At 41.8% G+C, this 12101-nt stretch overlaps 1 protein-coding gene across 7 annotated transcripts in view; it reads right to left on the bottom strand.

Moving 5' to 3' along the window:
- The window catches only part of Rapgef4 (Rap guanine nucleotide exchange factor 4), a 279641-nt gene that overhangs the window by 119916 nt on the left and 147624 nt on the right, over window positions 1–12101 (bottom strand). For all 7 annotated transcript variants that reach the window (XM_047543020.1, XM_047543011.1, XM_047543009.1 and 4 more), the window contains 2 exons: window positions 8465–8537; window positions 4366–4385 (listed from right to left, as the gene is read on the bottom strand). In XM_047543020.1, coding sequence (XP_047398976.1) covers window positions 4366–4385; window positions 8465–8537 — 93 coding nt within the window. The remainder of the gene's footprint in view (window positions 1–4365; window positions 4386–8464; window positions 8538–12101) is intronic.

Here is a 12101-nt window from a genome sequence, read left to right as displayed (position 1 = left end):
CTCAAACTTAAAAATCGCAGAAACTAGAGAGAGATGGTGTAGTCAGCTCTTAAAACAGACTAGAGGAACAAACAGATGGAAGAAGAAAGGAAAGAAATTCAGCAAGGACGTTCTGCCCCATAAAATGCATAACTCACGAAGACAAAAACAAACATTTCTTCAGAGACTGGAGAGCCGAGGTTGTCCTTGGCACCTTGGGCATGAAGTCAGTGACATTTTCAGGCTGAGAGAGGGGACGGGGCAGGGGGAGGGACAGAGAAGTCTTGGCTCATTGGGCCACACTCTCTAATAGGCCAGCTCAAGAAATTTGTATTTACACATTACACAAGTCACAGGATCTGGCAGCAGCAGGGCTAAATCTAATCTTCACTTGGGTGATAAGCAATTTGTCCTTCAAAATCAGAACAGGCAGGCTCAGGAGTTTCTACGACTTTAACATTTTGTTATTTCATTCTCTGATTAAGCTTCTTACTCTGGGTCAGTTACAGCTTCACTTCAGAATGGTGCTGGGCTAGTTCAACCATTCATACCCTTGGACAGAGGAGACCAGCTGCCCAGGGCAAACCTTGAACTCTGGCCAAGAGTCTTCATAGGGTCTGAACCTCCAGCAGTCAATTTTAAAACTGTGTTCTGCAGAAAATTGTTAGTTTGAATTCAGTAGGTGTTCTAAAGCTGGGGTTGAAGGGTTTTACCAGGTTCTATGGCATCTGAGTTTTTTATGTTTTACATTTGTAGGATGCCTGATGTCCTTTTTCTTTATCTGACCCAGAATCACAGTCATAGCTCATACACAGTGGCAAAATAAGATGTTAGCACATAATAGGTGGAAAAAATTCTGATTTGTTTTCTCTAACCTTGAAAACAGCAACAATAAAGAAAAATGTTATTATATTCCCTGAACATTCCTAAAATTCCTCATAATTGCTTGCCTATTATTCTATTGCCCTCTCCTTCATGAGACCTTTCACAAATGGTATATATTATTTCCTTACCAGTTTCCATTTGAAACTTTATATCTTTATAATAATTTCTAAAAAAAAAAAAAACCTACTCTTCCAATAAATGACTTGTGATTTTTAAAGGCTTAAGAAACTCCTGCTTAAAGTAATCTTAAATGAAACCTGCCAAACACTTTGAAAGGATCCCCATACTTGCTCATTCCTAATTGCTTGCATGAAATCTTCCAGCACTTGGGAAACACTGAGTTCTGAAGGGATCCTGCTTTGTACTGGGAGAGCATTCTTCAGCAGTCAGCAAGAAACCAGTCAGACCATCACACTATTCATACCCTAAAAATGAGGATCTCAAGGGGCCCTTTAGGAAAAAAGATATTTATAAATGGGACTATTTTGTAAATGTCCCCTGGCCCCAAGTCTTCTCTGGCTTCTTCCATAATGAAGAGGAAAAACATAAACTTCTAAAATCACAAAACCCTGCAGCAGTTACCCTCTTGAGGAATGAGCCCCCAAAACAACAAATTTTACATCAGTAGCAAAAAATCAAACTCATTCCTTCAAAGGGCAACTGTAATATTCAACTATAAAACTTGTAATTGTGGTTTTTAAATTCAGTGTTAAACGTGGTCAGCAGGGTATGGCGCATACAGAAGAGGGGAAAAAAATAGAACTTAAACAGATCAAAGAGAAGAATTTATTGACAAAACCAACATCCCCCAAACAACCACAGCCCTGTCAAAATTGTTTCCTTGCATTAGTGGTTCCATGGTTATTTTTCTAGTATTTTTCAGGTTCTAGTGGCTGTGTCACTTGATGTTAAATGATGCCCCTATCACTTATAGAAATTAGACAAAACAATCCAGTGAGTAACTGCCAGCCCGTTTGTTTCTATGAAGGTACAACTTATGAAAAGAAATTTCTTTTTTTAAATATTTTTTTAGTTGTCAATGGATCTTTTATTTAATGAATTAATTTCTATATATGCAGTGCTGAGGATTGAACCCAGGGCCTCACACATGACAGGCAAGTGCTCTACCACTGAACCACAACTCCATCCCAAAGGAAATTCTTTTTATGCAAGGTAAGGTAGAGTCTGGAAACAAAACATAGCTGGCAAGGTACTTAAAAGCACCACATATTGGTGTCTGTATATTTGATTAAAAGTTAACCATGGTGATTAACAAGCCCATAGTAGAAGCTGGAAAGGAGAAGGCACTCTTTCTACAAAGAATCTGTTTGGACACTGAAACAATTGTCTGAGTGCTTTCTTTCCAGTCCGCAGGCACATGATTGTTATTTAGAAGCACAAGGGAAATATTGCTCGGCATGTAGTTAAAGAAGGCAGAGGATAAAAGAAATCATCATAACGCGACCCGTCCCTTGTAAAGGAAAAATTTTCAATTAACACCACTCTAAGGCTCTTAGGCTTCTTTTTATCTTTCTGGAACTTCAACTGTACTCATGAGTGTCTTTCATCTCATTTGCTTTACTTGACTGATAACGGAGAGCTTTCCAAATAGCATGTGGTGTCCTTACATCTACTCCATTTGCTAATAAAGAATAAGTGTGTTTTTTGGAGTTGCTGGAGAATGTGACCTAGAGTAGCCCAATAAATACAAATAAACACATACTGCTACTCTTACTGGGCCACCGTCTGATCGGCTCCCCTAATCTTTCAGAGTAACATGTTCATAACTCATTGTATCTGACGTTCTGCAAGCTTCAAATTCCTATTTTGTCCTGAAGTGAGCACAGGACCACAGCCGTTAGGCCCTCTGCTTGGAGCTTCACTCCTGTCATCCCACCACAGGGGCCCAACGGAAAGGTCACTGGGAGCCTGACAGGGATGGAGCTTCCTTTTGAAGCTTAGGATATTTTCACCCTCCCAGGGTTTATACATTTTGAAGGAGTTCCCCACATCACTGGTAGTCCTTGATGAGGAAGGACAAGGCCCTTTTTATTATCTGGATTTGGCTAATGATCTGCGTGCTACTTGGGGTAGCAGAGATGGTCTGGGGCATCTGCGCCCAAAATGGTGGCAGGCAGCTCCTTACTTTAGACTCTAAAGCCTGTTGCTTTAGAATCTTCATGATTCTACTTCTCTACAGCTTTACTCAACACACCAAGATACTTTTTAACAGCAAAAGATCAAAGGCATGGTTCCCTCAAAGAAAAGTAGTTTAAGGAGAGTCATAAAAAGCCAAGGGACAGTTACTTTATAAAGAGTAGAACACTGTTCACAAGAGAAAAGATAGCTAGAAAATGATAGGAGACTTGAGAAAATACTAATTACATTAACGGTCCTAACATTTACCAAGTTCTATTGTTCTCACTCTATGCTTTCCACAGATTCTCTCATTCAATGTTCATAATGGCCTTTTAAGGTAATCATGAGTAACATCCACATTTTAAAGCTAAGAAGGATGTTTAGAGCAATCAAGGAGCTTGTGCAAGGCCACGCAGCTAGGAACTGAAATCCTTTGGTGAGCTGAATGAAGATATATTCGGTGTGACATTTACAGTGAAGTTGGTAGGTTTGGAAGCCACACTTGTAGGGGTAGAGCAAGTGGGCCAGAATCTCCACCCAGCACTTTAAAACCAGCATTATTAAAAGAGGATAACCTAAAGAAAGAGCCAGATCTCTGGAAAAGGATACACAAATAATCTGCATTTAAATAAGATGGTATATCTGCTCACAGATAAACTGAAAGTAGAGAAAGGAAAGGATGACAGTTTGGTCACATTGTCGCTTAAGTACAACAGACAAGGAACACAATTCCAAGGTGATACATCCGAGTGCCAAGAAAATACCCCTACAGATTAATCCCTACACACTTCTGAGCCTTCCATGTTGTCTGCATTTGGAGTCTAGGTAACAGAAATAGTGTTACTGTTATTTATATGCACAAATGTGCCACTAAACTACTACCACTGGCACTGTTTGCTGGTGGGAGCTTTGTCCCAAAGCTTTATTACCTGTTTTCCCAAAAATATGTTGACTTTAGTGTTTTTAGATATAACCAGGCGAATTCATCAACTCACCCCAAATTTCATAGTTTGTATTCTTATTAAGGAAAAGCAATTCATATTCTTCATGGTGTCAAACTAGTGATCTGTTCTACTGACACGTATGCATCATGGGAAAAACAAAACGGTTAGCATCATACCATTTGCCCCTAGAACAACCTCTCTTCAGACAAAATCTCTGGGATATCTGTCGATCAGGTCAGAGCAATCATCCTTCTCTCCTTGATATTTTAAAGTGACTCACCAAAGATGCACAAAGATTAGAAAAATATTTATTATTCTGTTGACTGTAGATCAAAAGCCTTTTTTGCTGGTAGAGTCACCATGTTATTTTTTACCTTACGACAGTTTTTAGAAGTAGGCAGAGAGAATAGCTACTCACGTTCTCCTTGTCAGGAATTCCTAGAGGAAGAAAAAGAGACAGAGAGAGGCCATAAATTGTCTGATCAACCTGTACAATGCAACTGAAATCCTTTGCTGAACAAAGGCAAGTAACATTTTGGTGTTTTCCATAAAAGTTCATATAATCCTGGTTGGAAAAATAGCAGCATGGATAAAAATATATAACCAATAAATCAATGAAACAGGAGCAGGGCTATATGTCCAGGCAACAAAACCCAGGCTTATTTTGCTTCTCTCCCAGATACTTTACTTTCCCAGAGGCAAAAATCCATCATTGATTCATTCACATCACGTAAATAACTAATTCCACTGACCTGGCACCAGAACACTCAGGGCAGTGGACAGACACCAACCTTTCAGTTGCAGGTAATGCATTTTTACATCATAAACCACCTCAGACTGTTCTAATGATTTAAATCTAGGGGCAACTAGGACATAAGAACATAACTTCCATTTTGAGCAAAGCAACCTCCTGCTTCCTTCTAGTCAGGTCTGAGCATGGCAGGGACTCTCCCAGAGGTACCTCAGTTACCTTTTAGTTAGCTAAAAAGTGAACTACTCATCAATTACTTATTTACTCATTCATTTGTAGATATTTCATGAGCATCTACTATAGGTGGGCCCCATTCTTTCTCACTTCGTTTGGGGCTGCTAGGCTGACAGACATTGTAACGATGGCCACATTGGAAGGTCCCAGAGTCAGCAGAGCTTAATGCACCCTGTACAGTGGGCACAAGTGGTCTCATGTTGAGGAAGGAGAAGCATGGGTTGTTTCTATGTGTGGTGTGCACCTCACTTCAAACCAAGGAAACAGTGTGTGGTGGTTTGCATTGTAGAAACAGTGAGTATATAGGACATTCTGAGTAAATAAGACATTCTTTATTTTATACAGGGACCACACAGAATTTATGACACTGGTATTGACAGAACTGACTGCCCACCCTAATGGGCAGTATGCAAAAAGCCTAGGCGGGGAAGAGACATAAACGTTGTCCTCCAAACTGGGATAGTCTCAGGACAGAAACCTCAGGCAGGAAAATGGGAACAAAGATAGCAGCCTCCTGAAATGGAGAACATTCATGGGAATATTTGTCATTACTTTCCCAGGTCTGTCAGAGGAGCGAGGGTGGGCTGGTGTCAGCACTCTGCAACAGCTCGAACCCACCCAGCCACGTGGCCACTCCACAACCATTTGAAAGAAGGAGACTTGACTGCGCGAGGGGATACAAGGTATAGCAAAAGCTCACTTTCTAGGACATTCAATAAAATAAAGACACCGTTGCACAAATCTGCATATCTGAGTGGCTGGAAACCGGGGGAGGTGTAGGGAAATACTACTGAAAAGGTGATCTGAGGCCACGTAGGAGCTTGAAAGTTGAACACAGGCATTAATAGTCTTGGAATTCAAACATCCATGGACAACGAACTATCATACAAGGTCTGGGGGAACACAGTGATAAGATCAAGAGAAACAAGGGAAGAGGATTATTCAAAATGAACAGATCCTTAAGACACTAACTCCAAATGCAATGGCAAGGGTCTCGATTGGAGTCCAGTTTGAGTAATCAGCAATAAAGATATTCAGCTGGGGAAATTTGAGTGTGGACTTAATAGTGGATGTCCTTAAAGAAAATCATGCCCGTGATTAGATGTCATAGTGGTGTTGTGGTTATACATGGAAGAATCTTTTCAAAAATGCCTCCAGAAACATTGAGAGTGAATATGCTTAGATGATAAGGGAAGGAAGTCTGGCAAAATATTAACATTAAACTACATATCAATTGATTAATAGTAAATAAATCACAAGTACAAAAACATTTATATTAAATCAAAATGATGACAATAAGGGTGTTAACTATACCATTCTTTTTACTTTCTGTATGTTTGCAATTTTTCATAATAAGAAGTAAAAAAATTAAAAAAAAAAAAAGGTTTTGTGGAAATCAGCTGCAAGGCAGACACCAAGGGTCAGATACTGAGAGCGGTCAACTCATCTCTGCTCTTGGGTCAAGAGGGACAAGGCCTCGGCCAGGTGGCTACAGGGGGAAAATAAACTAAAGACCATGAAGACTGTGGAGAAAGGAGCCAGGGCTGGGACTGCGCAGCCTCCGTGGGTTGGGAGATAAAGCAGCAGCCGGAGTGGCTGAGGTTAGAACTTGGAATGGGAGGAGCAGAGAGGAAGGGTGGTGGTGGGCTTTGGGGGGGAAGGGACTGGTCTTCAGAAATCAGTATGAGTTCCCTAATGAACGTTTCGAGGTTACGGGGCCAGCAGGACATCCAGGTCGAAGGGGAACCAGTGGTCACTGGAGTGTTAGGGTGCCCAGTGGTGGGTGAAGGGATGCTGGTTGAGGAAGTCTGTATCAGTCACAGCAGAGACGTGATGGCCGAGGGCGAAACAAAGAGAAAAGCAGCCAAGGCCAGACTCTTGGGTAATATCTAAACTTTTTGGGGAGGGGAAGAAGTACCTGTGAACGAGGCAAAAATGCAAGAGACAGATGAGGCCATCAGGACACGGCAAAGGAGCCCCAGGAGCCCAGGGAGAATGGAGGGGGCAGTCACTGAAGTCAGTAAGATTGGGGGGTGGGAGCATGTGGATCTTTCATGGGTTGGTCCCCGGTAACTCTGGAGCAGTGCATTGAAGAAGATGGGGCTGAAGCCAGACTGTGGGGGTCACGGAGTGAGGAGGTGAGGAGGTAAGAGGGGCCACCATGTGGGTGCTCATCACACGCCTGGCATCCTTCCACACATATGACACCCTTTCATTCATTTACTGCTCACAACGACCCCGTGAAGAAACCACGTGAGTGAGTGTCTAGCTCGAAGTTACACCATAGGAGAAAGCACTGCTGGAATCTCACCCAAGCACTCCTCTTGGCCAGTTATCCCCCGCTCAGCCAGGAGAGAGAAAAACCAGCACAGGAGGAGAGGAAGACCCGCCCCGCCCCGCCTGCCAGTCCCTCTGCAGGAGGGAGAGAAGCAGAGGGGCTCACCAGAAGGGGACACAGGAGCAGGCAGGTAAGGCAGCTCCCTGCAGATGCCTCGGGTCAAGAGGGAGGAGGGTCCCTACACAGAGAGACCAGACTGGGAGGGAGGGCAGGAATTCAAGGACCAGAGAGAAGGTATGAAGGGCAACTCCGTGCTCCTAAGTCACTTAGACAGGAAGTGCTGCCCATCATATCACTGTGTCTGGTGGTCAAAGTGCCACAGATTCAAACACTACAGTACTTGGTGCCTTGTTACACTTATACACACACACACACACACACACACACACACACAGCCTACGGAGACACACAGGTACGTGGAGAGACTCTGAGCAACAGCAGTAACCGAACTATACAGAGGCTTCCGATGGGCATGAAGACACACAGACTGAAGGGACAGGGACTTCTTGGAGTCTATGAACCCCAAGTCTATGAACTCTTGGAGCCAGGAAAGAGAATCACACAGAAAAACTTCCTTTCTTTCACCACTAACCAGAAACTAGCCTCTTGCAGAAGGCCTGAAAGTTTTTGGCCATCTGTACCTCATGTGTACACCATGCCACTTGGCCATTCAGAGAAAGCGCGCCACCGTTAACCTGCCCATCACCTTCCCTGGTCACCCTCGTGAGCTTGGAGGAGCAGCCGGCTCCTAGTGAGGGCTGACATCTGAAGAGGCTGTGATTTAAGAAGAATAAATGATGAATCACACTGCTTTTCTGACTGATCAACAGAGTCAAAATAAGTAAGATGTTGCAGAGACAAATGCTCTTCAGGAACCATCTTTAAAAGAGCAGAGAAACAACACTGCATTTCACTATCGAATAAAGATATTTTGAGAAAGTGCTCTACGCATGCCGATGTCCCAGCTGGCACCAGAGCATGCCCCACTCCATGAGCTAAGACCGCAAAATAATCTTACATTAGCCATTTTTAAATATCTCAAGTGTGAGCTGGCAGGTCTGTTTATCCACATGAGAGTCTGGAGATTTTCTGTCAAGCTGGTGTAGGACAATTTTTTTTTTTTTTTTGGTCACATGTAAACACACACCACACGACAAATTTTCAGATATAAAAATGTTCACATTTTTCACTTACTGTCATTGTTAGAGCCCGTTTCCATAACACCATAAGGAGGAGCCAGAAGTCCTGCCATATATTGTCGATATTTCTGAAAGACAAGATTGTAAACTCAGCACACAGATATTTACTGGAGCATTCATTTATTTACATGCTACAAAGCAGAAACCTTGGGTGTCGGGAAGCATCTGAGCCTTGTGTTTATAAAGCCATGAAACGTGCTCTCTGGGGCCTCTGGTTTAAAATAAAGGTGTTGGATTCTACCTGGGTCTTCCTGGATAGGAATGTATGTGCCCCCTGCCCGGGTCGGGGGTCCATCTCAGCCTGTTAGTTGGTGCATCTGAATGGTGTGGGCTTCCTGCCCTCTTCCCCACCCTGCAAACACATGCTCAGCTTTTGCTACAGGGAAACGGCACTCAGTTTTTAGAGGCAAATACAAATAACTGTGCTTCCTTCTTAATAGGTGAATGGCACTGAATCAGCCTCTTTCAAAGCAAAAAGAAACGCATCTCTAGAAAAAAATGTCTATTTGAAAGAAGCTGATTTGCTTCCTTTCACCCACTTCCTTTTATACCGTACACCTGCCTGCTCTGTGACCTCCAAAGAACTTTGGTCTGTTGTCAAATAAAATAGGTTGGCTTAATTTAGAGTCATTTGGATTCTCCTGAATTATATTCCCCTGGCTTTTGGGCCAGGCAATCTCTGATCCTGGGGCTTAGCAATATATATTAGCCCTGGGAGTCTGTGCTGTCTGGGAGAGCCGAGGTTTGGTGAGTGCAAAGCAACCCGGGAGCATCCAATGAGAGAGGAGCAATAATATTTACAAAGAATGGAAGGTGAAAGTCAGCCATCCTTCCTCTCTTCTCAGGTAGTAAATGCAGCCTCCTCCCTTCCAGAACAAAAGCTGGGCAATTCTAACACAGGGTGTCATGTATATTTATGGTTTATAATTACAGTGACACATAAGTGTTTGACAGCATCAAAAGAATCAATGCCCTATAAGGGGCTCATGAGTTACACAAGTGTCAGCAGAAAAGACTTCATCTGTAGCAATGGGCAGCTGGCGACACACGGTATTCGGGCAGCCATCTGGCCCATTTGGTAGATTTGAATGGCATATGTAATACAACATTGATGATTTCTCAAAAGAGCCTTCAAGGCAAGATGCAACTGGGTTTTTTTTTTTTTTTTAATCTTTTTTTATTCTCATTTGGAAGCAACCATCCTAACACCTGCACACAAACATTAAAATCATAATTTTCTGTGCTTCTAAGTGAATCACTCACACAAACTCATGGGGCCAATACAGCACCCTGTATTCCTGCCATTTCCTTTGATTACCCTCCAATTCTGATTCTCGTCTTTTTTGTTGTTTGTTTTTTTTATACCAGAATTGAACCCAGGGGCAGCCCACCACTGAGCCACATCCCTGGCTCTGTTTTGTATTTTATTTAAAGTCAGGGTCTCACTGAGTTGCTTAGCACCTTGCTTTTTGCTGAGACTGACTTTGAACTTGTGATCCTCCTACCTCAGCCTCCCGAGCTGCTGGGATTACAGGCATGCACCATGGTGCCCAGCTGATTCTCATCTTTCTTATGACACTATATACCCTTCTTCTTCATGAGGGAACTTTCATGAAGCACATTCCTGTGCATTCAATTATTCTGGGCTCTAAATAATACTATTTATTACAGGATTAGAGAAACATAGCTTCCTGAGTAGGGTTGAAGGTTCTGTGACCCCTGGTAACCTTTTGAGTTATTCCTCGGCTGTGGGCAAGTCCCTAATAGGTTCCTAAATGAAACAGTTCGTGTTAATCAAAGAGGCCATTTTACTTTGCTTAGCCATGTTGTCTTGGACAGGATGATGTTCGTTGTCTCAGGCACCTCAATGTCAATTCCCCTGAGCTTCCTGGAAGTACCTTCCTGATCCCCAAATGAATGAACCTTATAGCACCTGTCCTGATTTCCCTCAGGGAGCACATCATCAGGGCTGTCAATAGTGGGAGAAGAAAATAGAGTAGCATTCTGGGGAGGAGCGAGCAGGCTGGGTTTCGAGGCATGTGTATGCTGCTAGGTAAGGGCAGTGTCCCAGGCCCAGGCTCAGTGCAGTGAATAAATAGACAAGGTCCTTTGCACCTGGGAAGTGTCTGTTTTCTGCAGGATGGTGCATGTAGCATATCTTATAATTATACTACAGTAATTTCTCCTTATCTGAGGGGCACTTATTCTGAGACCACCAGTGGATACTGGAAACCACAGATAGTACTGAAACCTACATGTACTATCTTTTTTCCTATTCACACATACCTATGATAAAGTTGAATTCATAATTTAGGCATGGTAAGAGATTAACAGCAATAAAATATATAATACTTATAATAATGCACTGTAATCAAAGCCAGGTGAATATAACTACCTTAATATCTCTCAAAAATATCTATTCTACTGTGCATAATTCTGGACCACAGTCAACCTCAGGTAACTAAAGTCATGGATAGTGAAACCATGGATGAAGGGAGCTGTTGGATTTCTAAAATTTTCTAGAAAATTTCATATAATACTTAGAAATAGACAGAATACCACATATTCAGTAATTATTAACACTTACCCAGTATTATTTCATCTATACATCTACTTGCTTAGCCCTTTCAGAATTATTTTGAAGCAAATTCTAGATAACGATATCATTTAATCCATAACTATTTCAGTAAGAATCGCTAAAAGAGAAGGACTCTTTTTTTTTTCAATCAAAATCACAATATTATTATCACAGCTAAAAATATCCAACTGATGTGTAAATTTCTAATTGCTTCATAAATGTCATTGCTGAATTGAATTTGTAAAGTAGTTTACTATGACAATGTTGGTTCCAGTAGAACATCTTTTGATATAGAGGAGGCTACGGGAAGAGGGTTGAAACACTTGTACTTGCAAATAAAAAGTCAACTTTTTAAAGACACTTTTAAATAAACATCCATTAAAGTTGGGAAATTGAGGGGCTGGGGATATAGCTCAGTTGGTAGAGTGCTTGCCTCACAAGCACAAGGCCCTGGGTTCAATCCCTAGTACCCACCCCCCCAAAAAAGGTTGGGAAATCGATTTCTTTCATAGCACCTGGAAGAGTACTGTATATAAATCAGAATGGAAACAGCTAACTAGAATAAAATCATATAAAAAATATGGTATTCCACATTATTTGCATATTGCTTGATCACTGGGCAGCATTTCATGTTCCAAAGCAGTCTGTATAAGAAAAAGACTTGTTAAATGAAGCTGAGCCTCACTCACAGCAGGACACATTAAAACTACAGTGCAATATCACGTTCTTACCTGTTAACACTTGACAACATTGCAAAAAGTTTGCTAACATGCTCCTGACGAGAGTGGAAAAAATAGGTTCTCATATATTCCTTATGGGTGAGTAAAATGATCTAGCCTGGTAGGAGGCAGTTGGGAAGTATTAATTGAATTTTAAAATGCAAAGAACAAAGTAGCCCTAGGAATGATCTCCACAATACATTTGTATATAAAATAAAATTAAAAAAGCAAACTGCAGCATGGTGTGTATAATGTGCTACCATTTTGTGGGAATGAAAGAACATGTGTCTGTGTGTGCCTTATCATAAAGATAGGCAAATGCATAGGCCATCTCT

This window comes from Sciurus carolinensis, chromosome 3 (assembly GCF_902686445.1).
Source record: "Sciurus carolinensis chromosome 3, mSciCar1.2, whole genome shotgun sequence".
Taxonomy (NCBI): Eukaryota; Metazoa; Chordata; class Mammalia; order Rodentia; family Sciuridae; genus Sciurus; species Sciurus carolinensis.
The sequence above is the reverse complement of the archived record's forward strand: the minus strand, read 5'-3'. Positions and strand labels throughout refer to the sequence as shown.